The sequence below is a fragment of the Rhincodon typus genome, chromosome 15 (assembly GCF_021869965.1).
Source record: "Rhincodon typus isolate 14 chromosome 15, sRhiTyp1.1, whole genome shotgun sequence".
Classification (NCBI taxonomy): domain Eukaryota; kingdom Metazoa; phylum Chordata; class Chondrichthyes; order Orectolobiformes; family Rhincodontidae; genus Rhincodon; species Rhincodon typus.
Window position 1 is genome coordinate 18,005,965 of NC_063346.1, and position 14,848 is coordinate 18,020,812.

The 14,848-nt window shown below is 41.2% G+C and overlaps 1 protein-coding gene across 1 annotated transcript; it reads left to right on the plus strand.

The window, feature by feature from the left end:
- Positions 1-1,025: 1,025 nt before the first annotated feature.
- Positions 1,026-13,449, plus strand: kcng4a (potassium voltage-gated channel, subfamily G, member 4a). The gene is made up of 3 exons (XM_048605877.1): positions 1,026-1,096; positions 2,282-3,082; positions 12,464-13,449. The coding sequence occupies exons 2-3, from the start codon at positions 2,318-2,320 to the stop codon at positions 13,214-13,216; spliced, it is 1,518 nt and encodes a 505-aa protein (XP_048461834.1). The 5' UTR covers positions 1,026-1,096; positions 2,282-2,317; the 3' UTR covers positions 13,217-13,449.
- The last annotated feature ends 1,399 nt before the right edge of the window (positions 13,450-14,848 follow it).

The window sequence follows — 14,848 nt, forward strand, 5'->3', positions numbered from 1 at the left end:
AGGTGGGGCCCTCTCCTGGAGAGAGTTTCAAGGTGATGACAAGGTGCTCTGGAACTGACACTGCAGCTGGCCCTTTGCAAACTGGCGACACGTACATGTCCACCAAATGCTTCTCTGTGGCTCCTACCTGATCTCAAAGCTTGCTAAAATATTATTGTGGCAATGGCTAACGACTTTCAATTTGCAAACTTTAATAGCCAAATTATTTTTTGGTCATACCTCTTTCGTATTAAGTGTTTTGGGACGACAGAAGCATGTGTTTTTTATTATTTAACGGGCTGGTCTGTCTGCGGGTAAAACATGTGATGAGGTGCATATTGGACCACGCTGGGGATTCCTTGTGATGAAAATCAGTCCCAGTCTGACACAGTCCCAGCTCTCCACCCGGCTCTCTCTCAACTTCTGTGTGAACGTCAGCTGATTGCAACCGTGTTGGAGCAGGATCCAATTGCAAGGTAAAATCAAGCAGACATCAACAGAAAAAAAGCATGTCCGTCCCATCCAAGAAACGCTGGGAATTCACAGTTACACCGAACTTTCTGCATAACTAAATGAATACTCATGCCCAAAGCCGATAGGCACGGAAAATAAAAAGGCTGTGGTGAGATTGAAATAGGAGACGTCCTGTGTTTGATAGCCTGCTGTCACTTTGGGAATCCTGTTGCACAGAAGGAGCCGTCTTTTCTGTATCGGCTACCCACTTCAGCTCACTTTTCCTGCTCTTCCACATCGCGGCAAAACCTCCAGGACAGTGACGACTCCAGAAAGTTTCTGTTGTGGGAGGACGGTGCGGCTGGAGCTCAGTGCAGTGCCTGACCCACGGCAGGAGAGCGACAGGAACCCTGGCTCTCCTTGGGAGCCCGGGGTCCACCACTGAGGATGTGAGAGGGTTCCCGGACCACAGGCGCTTGGAAAGCGCAGCTTCGCTTTGGGAACGCTTTGGCTTTTAGTTTATCTCTGTGAAGGGACACAAATTTGAGAAACCGTTTCAGAGAAAGGATTTCTCCCCCTTAACTCCGGCTATGGGATGTCAAGCTGCTTTCTCGCATCGCAGGAACGACTTGGTGGATTTCACGCTTAGCTCATTACTTTCAAAGTAAGTTTAGCGTTGCCTAGCGCTTCGTGAGCTGCTCTTTCCTTTTATCCCGTGGATAAAATGTGGGCTTCAGTTTTCTTTTTACTGTTGTGCTGGCGTTATGTTGGTGTTTGCACCTGTAAATCCCACTATCCAGCCCTATTTCTGGTCCCACTTCCCGAGACACCCCATAATGAGAGCACAGTACTGTGTGCCGGAGGGTGGGGGTGGTCAGAGGGTCGCTTGGTCTTCTCTTGCTGACAGTTCATTCTCAGTGCTTCGAGATCGTAGACACAGCGAGCTAAAACAGCGCGTTCTTAAATATAGGGAATCAGATCTGTCATTTTTTTTAACCGCGCAAAAAAGAGACCCCCTCCCCCAAAAAAAACTTCCTGAATCCCATTTTAATCTGCAATGGCAGTGTGCATAGCGATCAAGTGAAGCTGCCGGGGTCGTGCAGGGGTAACCCTGACGAATGTTCTTGGGGCAGATATTTTGATGAGTTTACTCGCTTCTTAAGAGTTTGGCGATGGAAAGCAATGAAGCCAGCGGATAAAAGGGGGACATGGCGGTATATCTCCTGGCCGACAGCACCAAATTGGGGTACTGCATGGAAAAACTGAGAGACATGGTGGAAAACCCCCAGTCAGGGATTCCTGGGAAAGTGTTCGCCTATCTGTCCATTATATTTGTCACTATAACAGTGATTAGCATTTGCATCAGTACAGTGCCAGAACTGAGGGCAGAAGAGGAAAGGGTAAGTGCCTATATTTCATTTCCAAATGTGCACTGACATTTTAGACTTCAGAGCCCGACTGGAGTGAGTCACAGTCAAGAGTTATATCTCTTTCAAGAATGAGAACAGGACTTTCTTTTCTTAAAAGAAATAGAAGTTGAACCAGCAGCACCACTACTTATACGAACAAGACCTGGGTAGGTGGGGCTGAGAATTCTGGAATAAAACACATTGGGAACACTCAGCAGCTCAGTACCTGAGGTGAGAGAAACTGAGCTCACATTGCAGAGCTAAAGCCCTTTCACAGAGAGTACTTCTATCATTGTGCGCTATAGGACACCTTGTTCCCTCTGAGCCCCTGAACATGCTTCATATTACCAAGTGCCCTTTCCCTTTTGGCCTTGCTTATTGATTTTGAATCTGCAGTCAGTGTCTCCACGTAACTCCCCTCCCCTCTTGTCTGTGCACAGATGACTTTGCCACTGTCTGCAGCGGACTGATTCACCATGCCCATCATTTCCCGGAGCAGCGACAACGACTACAGTAATCTGAGCGACACGTCTTGCAGTTCCCTGAACCACATTGTCCCAGTAAGTCACTCGGAGGTGCCTCCTGTCAAGGGAGTCTTTTACCGGCGATGCAGGCGGATCCAGCACCGGGGAGGGCTGAGCGACACTCCCCGGCACCAGCAACAGCAGAGGCACCTCATCGTCAATGTGGGGGGCAGTAGGTACCTGCTGCCTTGGAGCACCCTGGACGCCTTCCCACTCACACGCCTGGGCAGGCTCAGGTTTTGCCGCAGCCGCGAGGAAATCGTGCAAATCTGCGACGACTATGACGAGTCCACCCACGAGTTCTTCTTTGACCGGAACCCTTGCGCCTTTCGCATGATCCTGACTTTCATCTCGGCCGGGAAACTGCGCCTCCTGAGGGAGATGTGCGCCCTGTCCTTCCAGGAGGAGCTGCTGTATTGGGGCGTGGAGGAGGGTCAGCTGGAGTGGTGCTGCCGCAGGAAACTGCTGCTCAAAGTTCGGGAGGTGGCCGAAATCAGGAGGGGAGAAGACCTCGAGGCGGACAAAGAGAAAGCGAGTGTCCTGGCCGACAGCACCAAATTGGGGTACTGCATGGAAAAACTGAGAGACATGGTGGAAAACCCCCAGTCAGGGATTCCTGGGAAAGTGTTCGCCTATCTGTCCATTATATTTGTCACTATAACAGTGATTAGCATTTGCATCAGTACAGTGCCGGAACTGAGGACAGGAGAGGAAAGGGTAAGTGCCCATATTTCATTTCCAAATGTGCACTGACATTTTAGACTTCAGAGCCCAACTGGAGTGAGTCACAGTCAAGAGTTATTTCGACACAGAAAGAGTTCCGAGGAAGGGTCGCTCGACCCGAAACATTAACTCTGATTTGTCTCCACAGAAGCTGCCAGACCGGCTGAGCTTTTCCTGCAATTTCTGTTCTTGTTCAGACTCATTACAGACTCTGCACACCAACCAATCCAGTCACTCCTCTGCCTCTGAGCTCCAGTTTTACTTAATTTACAGGTTACATTTGCCATTTGAAGATTCTTAGAAACTTTTGCAATTTATTTCCTTTTTTGCTTCTAAGTTGTTTCCAATGTAATTATAGAGAGTACATTCATTTATTTTAAATTCCATATGTTCTGTTAAGATGCTACCAACAGGTGCTAACCATGGCCAGCACATATTCTGTTGAAATTCAGTTTCCAGTAAATGCATTAATTATTGAAAACGAGATTGGCATCTGTGGTTAAAACTACCACTATGTATCAATAAGATGTTAATTTCTAAAAATATGGAGTAAAAACTTCTAAAAGTGAATCATGATTATTATTTCACGTAGATGGTCTGCATATCTATTGCTGTGCTGTAAGAGATGAACTAGCAAAGAAAACAATTTAATTTCTGAAATATTTATGAGCACACCAGGACATCAACACATTGTCCTAAATGTTCTTAAGTGAAACCAATGTGCATTTATGTGGGACAATCCCAATGATGCCTCTTCATTCAAAATTCTTCAGTTTCTTTTACTTTCTAGAAATGCTTTTAATTGACTTGCCAGTCTACATAGGCTCCTAATCCAGCAATTCTGATGCCTATTTTCAAATCCCTCTAAGGCCACGTCTTTCCCTGTCCGTGGAATGTATTCCTGCCCCAAAATCCTCTGGGATGTCTGCACTGCTCCAATTCTGACCTCTTGCTCAGCCCAGATTTTCATTGCTCCCCCATTTGCAGCCACATCTTCAGCTGTTGAGTTTTTAAGCTGTGTAATTCCTTCCTAAACAGTTTTGTCTCTCAACCTCTCTATCTTTAAGAGGCTGCTTAAAACCTAATTCTTTCACTAATCTTTGGTTAATCGTCCCCATTTGTCCTGATTTAATTAAGTATGGTTAAAGTCCCAAAAAGATAAATTCAAACTGCTCGTTTACTGTCTTATCAGTCTACTCTTGATCACCAGCTAAATAATGGAAGCTTTCATTGACAGTGCTATACAGTTACATGCCAATAACTTGCTCACTGAAGCTCGGCTTAGATTTGCCAGGGCCACTGTGCTCCTGACCACTGTACAATCTTTGGCCAAATGTGGACCAAAGAACTGAACTTGAGAGGTGAAGTCAGAGTGACTGCCCTTGATATCACAGTACTGTTTTGACTATCACCACCTGCATGTACCTGTTTAAGCCACTTACCACCCTGACTTGGGACTATATCGTTTTTCCTTTGCTATGGCCTGTCCAAAATCTTGAAACTCCCTTCATAGGAGCATTGTGGGTGTCCCTGCACTATGTGGACTGCAATGGTTAAAGAAGGTCACTCACTAATACCTTTTCAAGCTAATTTACAGATGGGCCAAAAATGCTAACCTTGCCAGGGATGCCCACATCCCGTGAATGAATTAATGCAAGTATCAAATTTATTTTCTTACTGTGGAGCAGCTTGGGACATTTTCCTGTGATAAATGCACTACATAAATGCAAGCTGATGTTGTTGTTACACTTTCACATCTGCTTCAATTATGTTAGTCCATAACTCTGAAACTATTCAAACTAAACGTTATGGCTGATTTGCCTTCTTAACTTCTAGCTGTTTAAATGTTATCTCATATATCTCCTCATATTTATGTCGATCTAATCTGTTAACCTCCTTCATAATCTTAAAAAAGTTCTGTTCAGTTGCTTGTGAAGTCTCTTCCAAAGTAAACAGATCCAAGCTCACTCACCTTACCCGAAATCTCATATTCCTGATACCCACAATCATCCGTATTGATTTTGTGCAATAAAATGTCAGTGAGCAAAGCTGAATTGAAATGTTTCTACAGTGTAAGTTGCTCAATATGAGTCATGTTGTTGATAATCCTATACAAATAAATTTTATAGGCTTAAAAGTAACTGCTCAACATGGAGTAACATTAAAACCAGAATGTCACTGAGGAAAAAAGCATCAAATTTCAATTTTCAGATTACTTTATCATTTCATATTTTCTGCATAGTAAAAGTCATAAGTGCTTTTATTAAAAAGAATCTTGCATTGTTTCCCCCTTCTTTTCGTACTACATGGAGAATATTCTACCTGCATAAAAAGAATAGTGAGATACACTTGGACCAAGCATTTCACTGTATCTGGACTTTCTAAAACAAAGCAATCTTTATGATAGAGATAGTAGGAACTGCAGATGCTGGAGAATCTGAGACAACAAGGCATAGAGCTGGATGAACACAGCAGGCCAAGCAGCATCATAGGAGCAGGAAGGCTGACGTTTCGGGCCTAGACCCGATAGGTGATTGAACTAAAAGGGGTGGCACGGTGGCTCAGTGGTTAGCACTGCTGCCTCACAGCGCTAGGGACCTGAGTTTGAATCCAACCTCGGGCGACTGTCTATGTGGAGTTCGCACATTCTCCCCGTGTCTGCGTGGGTTTCCTCCGGGTGCTCTGGTTTCCTCCCACAGTCCAAAGATGTGCAGGATAGGCAGGTTGGCTATGCTAAATTGCCCATAGTGCCCAGGGATGTTTAGGTTAGGTGGGTTAGCCATGGGAAATATAGAGGAATGGGTCTGAGTGGGATGCTCTTCAGAGGGGTGGTGTGGACTTGTTGGACTGTATGGCCTGTTTCCATACTGTAGGGATTCTATGATTAAAATAATCTTTCCACATCTAAAACAAGACTAAATTGTTTATTATTTTGTCAGAGTGCATTTTTGAAAATTTATTTTCCTTTGAGTTGACTGTAGAGCAAATCAACTTGTGGAATATCAATTGGGATATAGCATGCAAAACTCGATGCTAAGGTAAAACACATTAAAAAAAACAGAGCAAAGAACAGGGCATTGCAGAAAAACTTATAGTTCATGTAAATTAGACAACCAAAGAAGAGATTTTGTCCCTTGAGCCTGCTTTGCCATATCATATTTTTGCCATATCATTAGACATGAAAGGTCTTTTTAAAATCCAAATTCTTCATTTATCTTCTTATCCTTTAATAACCTTGCTTCACAAATAGGGTATCTATCTCAATAAAAACTGAAATAACTGCAGATGCTGTAAATCAGGAACAAAAACAGAAGTTGCTGGAAAAGCTCAATAGGTCTAGCACCATCTGTGAAGAAAAAATTCAGTGTTAATGTTTTGGGTCCAGTGACCCTTCCTCAGACCCTTCCTCTGTTCTGAGGCAGGGTCACCAGACTCGAAACGTTAACTTTGATTTATTTTCTTCACAGAAGGTATCTATCTCAGTTTCAAATGCATCAACTGATTCTGTATCTGTGTCCTTTTGAGGCATCATGTTTCTAGAATCACTTCGTTTGAAGAACTTTTCATGGATTCAGTTTAAACCTCATTTCAAATTTCACAATATATACCTCGGGCTCTTTCATGAAATGCATTGAAGAACTTCTATATGCTTTACTGTAAACAAATTTGAATCAGGTGTCCTATTGAGATAGACTTTTTACTACTCTGAAATGATAAAGCATCAGTGTTTGGATTTCTAGTGAGAAGTTTTTTTTAATTATTTCTGAAAAAAAAAATCAGTGAGCAGTGCAAAGCAAATCTTTTGAAGTTACAGAAGAAAAACACACTGAGATGCAGTCTCTTTCAAGATGCTCCAAGTTCATAGATATCAAGTCTATTCCATAGCTCTTTTATGGTTCTGTCAGTATAATCTACTTTTAGTTAGATTTTAAGTTCTCCAAAAAATGGGATTAATCTCTTGAGATTTGTCATTCGTAACAATACTGTAGCCTTTTTAACAAGAAAATAATATGTCATGTTGACATTGCACCAATGCACATTCCTGGTAGAACCATCACATAATACATAAAAGAACTGACAAGTTTAATTATTAAATAGTCTGCACTGCCTGCATATTCCACGTAAGATAACATTTTCATTTGAACTGAAAAAAGTGAAGTAATTTAACTTCTACATGTATTTTTTCAGACAGTCTTCTCATTAAAAGCAAAGTACCACTAAAAATCTTCTTGTTTGTGAGGTGCAGTATCGTTTGAGTGGCTGTTGAGTGTTTCTTTTTCCAAGTAAGTTCTAAACACAAGAACTAACTCTTTACAGTGGAAATGTGACACACCAAGCTTCACGTATTTGTTATGTGAAAGTGTAACTGTCACTACATGGACAGTGAAGAAAACCACATTAGCTGCCAGATGGTGTAATGAGAGGTGATTTCAATTGATTTTTATCCCATTGGAAATTTGCCATCAGTGTGAAATCATATCATTCTGACCCACAAAAGACTCAAAACTGGAGACATATTTCAGGATACACATTTATACAACACTTGTTCTGTCTGCTGTTTTATTACAGATGCTTTTCCATTTGTTGTTCTTATTAAGATGCTCTTGTGTCTCCATTAAAGTCATAGAATCAAACAATCCTGACAGTGTGGAAGCAGGCCATTTGGCCCATCAAGTCTGCATTGACCCTCTGAAGAGCATCCCACCCAGAACCACCTGATCCCTATAAGCTGCATTTCCCATGGCTAATCTGCCTAGGCTGCACATCCCTGGACACTATGGGCTATTTAGCATGGCCAATCCACCTAACCTGCACATTTTTGAATTGTGGGAGGAAACCCATGTAGACACAAGGAGAATGTGCAAACTCCGCACAGACAGTTGCTCAAGGGTGGATTTGAACCTGGGTCCTTAGCACTGTGAGGCAGCAGTGCTCACCACTGAGCCACCATGCTGCCCCTATCATTTAGAACTCTGTTAGAGAAATGTGATCTGAAAGTTATGAGCTTGCCCTTTAATATCACACTAATCTGTATGCCTAGACTGTAACCTTCAAATTCTCCACTTAGTTAAACGTATCATATGCATTTTGAAAAACTGGAACATTTAAAATGAGTGTGTATTTATACAATGCTTTCCAGAGCTACTCTATTCCCAAGGTAGTTCATTGCCAGTGAAGTATCTTTGAAGTATTTTCACTGATTTTTGTAGGGAAACACAATAACTGGTTCACACAGCGCAACAAAGACATGCATTATTGACATAAACGAAACTCCCTTTGCTTTTCTTCAGACAGTGTCATTAGAACTATTGCATCCACTTGATTGAACAGCTGGATCCTGTTTTAACATTTCATTCAAAATGTACCACCTCTAAGAGGGAGAATCTCTGTTAGCAAAAACTAAAAGCTACATCCAAGATCATCAGGTGGGATATTGGACTTTATTTCAAAGAGATTGGAGTATAAAAATAGAGGTGGCTTGTTAAAACTACATAAGGTATGAGTGAGATCACACCTCGAGTGCTGTGAAAAGTTTTCGTCCCTTTCCAAGGAAAAAATATATTTGGGGAGGCAGTCCTGAAAAGGTTTACGAGATTGAAGACTGGCGTAGAAGGATTTCCTTATGAGGAAAGATTGAGTAAGTTGGGCTTGTACTCAGTGCAGTTTAGAAGAATGACACCTTATTGAACTATGTAAGATTCTTTGGAGACTTGCTGGATGCTGAGAGGTTTCTTTCCCGATGTAGGGGAGTCTCAGACCAGAGGGCATAATCTCAGAATATAGGGCCACTCATTTAAAACAAACTAGAGTGGGATTTCTTTTCTCAGAGTGTACTAAATCTGTTGAGTTCTTAACCGCAAAGGACTGTAGAGATAGGTTGTTTTGTATATTCAAGGATGAGAGAGACAGATTTTTATTTACAAAGGGCATTAGGTGTTCTGGGTAAAATGCAGGAAATTGGAGTTGAGGTTTATCAGATCAGCCATGAACTCATTGAATGGTGGATTGGACATAAGACTAAATGACCTACTTCTGTCCCTACATCTTATGGTCTTATGACCTTAAATCAGTGCACTTAAATGTCAGGCTAGGCTACGTCCTAAGGTTTCTGAACAGGGCTTGAACAAGTAGATTTCTAATTCATCAGCAAATGGTATCGACCAGACCAGACCCCCTCAAAATATTTTAAGAAGATAGCTTAGACCCGAACAATTATTTCAAAGGCAAATGTCAGGTGCTGTTTTCCAAATGAAGTTCAATTGGTCAAACTACTCATAATGTTAAGCAAAACACAATTTATTCAAACACTGTAGTTAAAATACAACAAAAAAGAGAAGAACTTGGAATAACTTAACTGTATTAAAAAAACTTAACAGAAATAATAGATACAGTTAACTATTACTAAGTAACTGTTCCAATATAATAACATCCCATAAACTCTTCCTCAGCAAAAGGCAAACTCAGAAAACAGATTTTGTCCCACACGCGATCAGGAAGAGGATGCCCAACTTTTGGCTGCAATTGAGAGAGAGAAGAACAGCTTCCACTTCTTCCAGACCCCAACAGCACCTGCTGAAAGCTAAATCTAAAATCCCTGGTTCCGTAGGTGGGAACTTGGCCACACCCACTCAGGTATCTTCTGTTGTTCCAACATTTAAAAAAAACACGCAAGGCTTCACAAGTTGTTTATCTTCACATAGACTGCTTGTCGCCAGTCCCTTAATCTTTCTCTTTTAAAAAAACAGGGCACAAAAGACCACAGCATTGTCATGCAAATGTGCTATCAGTAAACTTAGGCAGTGAGTTCAGTATGATGCTTTCGGTTATGGTTTGCAATAAGCAAGAATTTGGAATAGATCTTTAAATGATTGTAACAAAAGGCTTAATAGTAATGTGCAAAATAAATAAATGGTTATTAGATTTATCGTTCGGTAATTGAACAAGGAGCAAGGTTTTGAAATTTTGGACCCCAATTTTGTGGTGAGTGATAAAATGACAGTTGCCTCCACAGTCCTCAAAGAAAACTGCACTCAGTGATAATCAAACTGTGTGGCTAAATTGAATGTGGCACAAAGTCAAAGGGATCTCCCAGGAATCCAACAACAACCAAGTTACCCAGCAGGGTAAGCAGCAATTCTGTTGATGAATTCTCACAGACAGAAAATCCTAAAGCAAAATACAAATATTAGAAACCAGGAGTTTTTATTTTAAATCATGTTGGAAAAATTGACAATGCATAAATCTAAAATTAGCACGCTAGGGCCAGAGAGGTTATTCAGAAGACCTGAAGACCTGATTCTGAAGAAGGGTCTAGGCCCGAAATGTCAGCCTTCCTGCTCCTCTGATGCTGCTTGGCCTACTGTGTTCATCCAACTCTACACCTTGTTATCTCTTATTCAGAAGACCTATGGGTTTTATACTCATGATTAAAAAAAGTTACAGGTCATTAACAATGCATTACATTTTTTTTTGTTTTAACAATGACATCACAACATACATGGGGAGCAACCTTACAGTTCAATGAAATCTGAGGATATTTGTTTGCAGCGATTTAAACAATGCAATTGAAACAAAGGGAGAACAGGATATCACAGACAGTAATTCTGAATTTCTGCTCATCCCAGAAAGGCAGTCTCCTCCTGGCTGGGTCTTCCAGGTATTCCATCGTTCCTTAATTGGCTTTTTCCGAGCCCAGGAACTGTTAACTGAGCTCTGACGACCTTTGTCCTGACTTTACCTTTTTTGAGATTATGTATTATGTATAACCTCTGTGGTAGGACAACTTATAAAACATTTCACAGTATTTTTCATGTAAAAGTACACATGACAATAAATTTCTATTCTATTCTATACCAGAATTTGCTGGCAGTTTCACAAGATATTGGCAGAAAAGATATTGGGAAGCTATTAGAGAGAATTCTTAGGGATAGGATTTACATTTGGAAAAGCATGGCCTATTTTGGGAAAGTCAGCCTGGCTGGGCTGGACATGTCTTACTGTATTGATTGAATTTTTCGAGAAGGTGGCGGTGATTGATGAGGGTAGAGCAGTGGATATTGTTTACGTGGATTTTAGTAAGGCTCTTGACAAGGTCCCTCATGTTAGGCTCATCGAGAAGGTTAAGATGCATGGGTGACTTGGCTGTTTGGATTCGGAATTGGCTTGCCCATAGAAGCCAGAGGTTCGTGGTGGAAGGGTGTTTTCTGGTAGAGGTCCATGACTAATGGTGCTCTGCAGGGATTTGTACTGGGACCTCTGCTGTTTGTGATATATGTAGATGACTTGGATGAAAACATAGATGAATGAGTTAGTAAGTTTGCAGGCAGCACAAAGATCAGTGGAGTTGGAGATAATGTAGAAGGTTGTCACAGAATACAGCTTATACAGGATGCAGCTTATAGATCAGTTACACATATGGGCAGAGAAATGGCAGATGGAATTTAATCTGGGAAAGTGTGAGGTGCTGCACTTTGGGAGAGCAAATGTTAAGGGAAAGTGTACAGTTAATGGCAGGATCCTGAATAGCATTGTTATACAGAGGGATCTTGGGGTTCAAGTCCATATCTCCCTGAAAATGGCCATGCAAGTAGATAGAGGGAGGTAAAGAAGGCATATGGCATGTTTGCCTTTATTGGTCAGGTCATTGAGTACAAGAATCAGGATGTCATGTTGCAGCTTTATAAGACTTTGGTTAGGCCGCACTTAGAGTTTTGCATTAAATTTTGGTTTCCACATTAGAGGAAGGCTGTGGAGGCTTTGGAGAAAGTGCAGAAGAGGTTTACCAGGATGCTATCTCGATTAGAGGGTATGAGCTATAAGGAGAGGCTAGAAAAACTAGTGTCATTTTCTCTGGAGTGGCAGAGGTTGAGGGAAGACTTGATAGAAGTCTATAAAATTGAGATGCATAGATAAGGTTGGTGATCAGAATCTTTTCCCCAGGGTTGAAATAAATAAAAATAGGGTGTATGCATTAAGATGAGAGGAGTAAATTCAATGGAGATGTGAGGGGCAAGTTTTTTAATACAGAGCGTGGTGCGTGTCAGGAACGCACTGCCGGGGCGGTGGTGGAGGCAGAGATGATAAGGGTGTGTAAGGGGCTTTTAGATAAGCACATTAATATGCAAGGAATGGAAGGATACGACTGAGACAGGCAGAAGGGATTAGTTTAATTTGGCATCATGTTCAACACAACATCTTGGGCCAAAGGCCCCGTTCCTGTGCTGTACTGTTCTGCTTTCTAAAATAGTTTTCCTGTCATTCTAACTACAGAATCTGGACCAGAATCTGCATGGAATTCATGTTCAATGAACTGCTGACTGAACTTGCTTTTCCATTAATGCTATCCAATTCTTGTTTCTGTGTTTTTGTCTACAGGATAAATGTTCCCAGAGATGCTATAACATGTTTATAATAGAAACCATCTGTGTGGCCTGGTTCTCCTTGGAATTTGTTCTTCGGTTTGTACAGGCACGAAGCAAATGGCAGTTTCTGAGAAGCCCTCTGAACATTATTGACATTTTGGCAATCCTACCATATTATGTTGCGCTTGTAGTTGACAAAGGACCTGCTGACAGCAACAAACCTTCAGGAAGTAACATCCATTTGGAAAAATTAGGCCTGGTCCTCCGAATATTGCGCGCCTTGAGAATTCTGTATGTTATGCGCCTTGCTAGGCACTCCCTAGGACTTCAGACTTTGGGTCTTACAGTCCATCGCAGCATTCGTGAGTTTGGACTACTGCTCCTTTTCCTTTGTGTGTCAGTCACGCTATTTGCACCATTGGTATTCCTTGCAGAGAATGAGATGGGCAAAGGGCAAGACTTCAGCAGTATTCCTGCATCTTACTGGTGGGCTATCATTTCCATGACCACAGTTGGATATGGTGACATGGTACCTCGAACGATTCCTGGTCAAGTGATAGCTCTAAGTAGCATCCTTAGTGGGATCTTAATTATGGCATTTCCTGCAACATCCATTTTTCATGCATTTTCCCGTGCATATTTGGAGCTCAAACAAGAACAAGAAAAAGCACAGGCCCGTTTGAAGTGCATCCAAAAGGCAGCAACGCAGGCAGAAAATGAAGAATTAAGTGACACAAAAAATGCTTCTGCAGACCCAGTTTGTTAATGAATTTAATGACGCGGAGAAAACAGTATTTTAATAGTTTGTAATTTTATCAATTTATTCACTCATGTTTCTTACTTGTGCTGTACTGCATAAAATAGATACCCCAGAAACAGGCAATTCAGCCCATTGAGTATGTGTTAGTGCTTATATCTACAAGTCTCCTTCCATTTCATCTACCTCAACGCAGCCTTTCTGTATATCTTTCTATTCATTTATTTTCTCAAGTGTCCTATTAATTTTAATAACAGCTAAGCTAATTGCCTCAACTACTTACTGTAATAGTGAGTTAACATTCAACTTTCTATCTACGTAAAGACATTTCTCATGTCTGTATTGGATTGATTAGTAACTACCTTATATTTTTGCCCCGTTGTTTTAGATTCTCCCACAAGTGGAAAACAATGGATTTTGGTGGTGCAGGAATTTAAATTGTAAAATATCTGAACGGGAAATTCAACCTACCTCAAAACTACCACTTCTGGTTTTAACAAAACATTTCTTATTCCGGATGGGGCAGCCTCTAAAACCGTTTTAAGGAGTACTTCTTCCATTTTAATAACTTTAACTTATGTCGACTAGATTTCCCAGGTCTTTAGAAGGCAGGCAAGTGAAAGGCCTAAATCCAACAGGTGAATGCCTTTACAGCTTTTGGATTAGGAGTGGCAGGAGTATTTCTTTCCAGTTCAACAAGCTTACACTGTGAAACTGCTCTGATCCGTCTCATCACTAGGACCCCACCGGCTTGTCATTTCTAATCCTCCATAATTGGTCTGTCTGACTATTATTTCCAACCCCAACTGTGATCACCCATTGATCATCCATTCCACACCCAGCCATAGTCCTGGCCATCAACTCCACCCATCCAAAAATTTCTCCCAATGTTGGGTAGAACACGCAAATTGATTTTTTGCCCCCCTTCCCTCAATCCCCCACCACCACTTCCTCTTCTGCTGTATGTTTCAGGAATCCTGGGGAAAATAAATTAAAAGACATTCTCCAGCAGGTGCTTCCAGGCTTTCCATCCGGATATCTTCCGTCCAACCTGCAGACACACTATTCCATAAATATCCCTCCACACTGCAGACACGCTATTCCATAAATATCAGGGCTATTTAGCATTATAAAAATTTCAATAATATGTCCCTTATGATTTCTCCATTCTTGAGAAATAAGCCCCAAATCTTTAAACTTTTCCATAATATCTCAGTTTATGTTTTGATATTAACCTAGTAAATCTTTTTCATACTTTATGTAATGCTTTTATGTACTCTTATAGTATCGAGAGCAGAACTGTGCAACTATTGAAGGTATCCTGATTAGGATCTTGTATTGTAACTACAATGTTTGAATTCTATACCCTCCATCTCGCTCCAACCTATGTCCGCAAAATTAAGTCCAAAGGCTTTATTAGCATTTTTGCTAACCTGTGATGTTGCTTTCAATGTTTTGGTCACACATACCCCTGAATCCCTTTGCAATTTCTTTATCCCATTCAGTTCCTTACTTTCTAAAGCTTCCTATCTTTTTCTGCCAAAATGCATCACCTCACAATTATTTATGTTGAAGTTCATTTGCTACTTAACAGTCCAGTCTGCAATATTTATAATGTCTTGTGTTATGTTGCATTTTTCT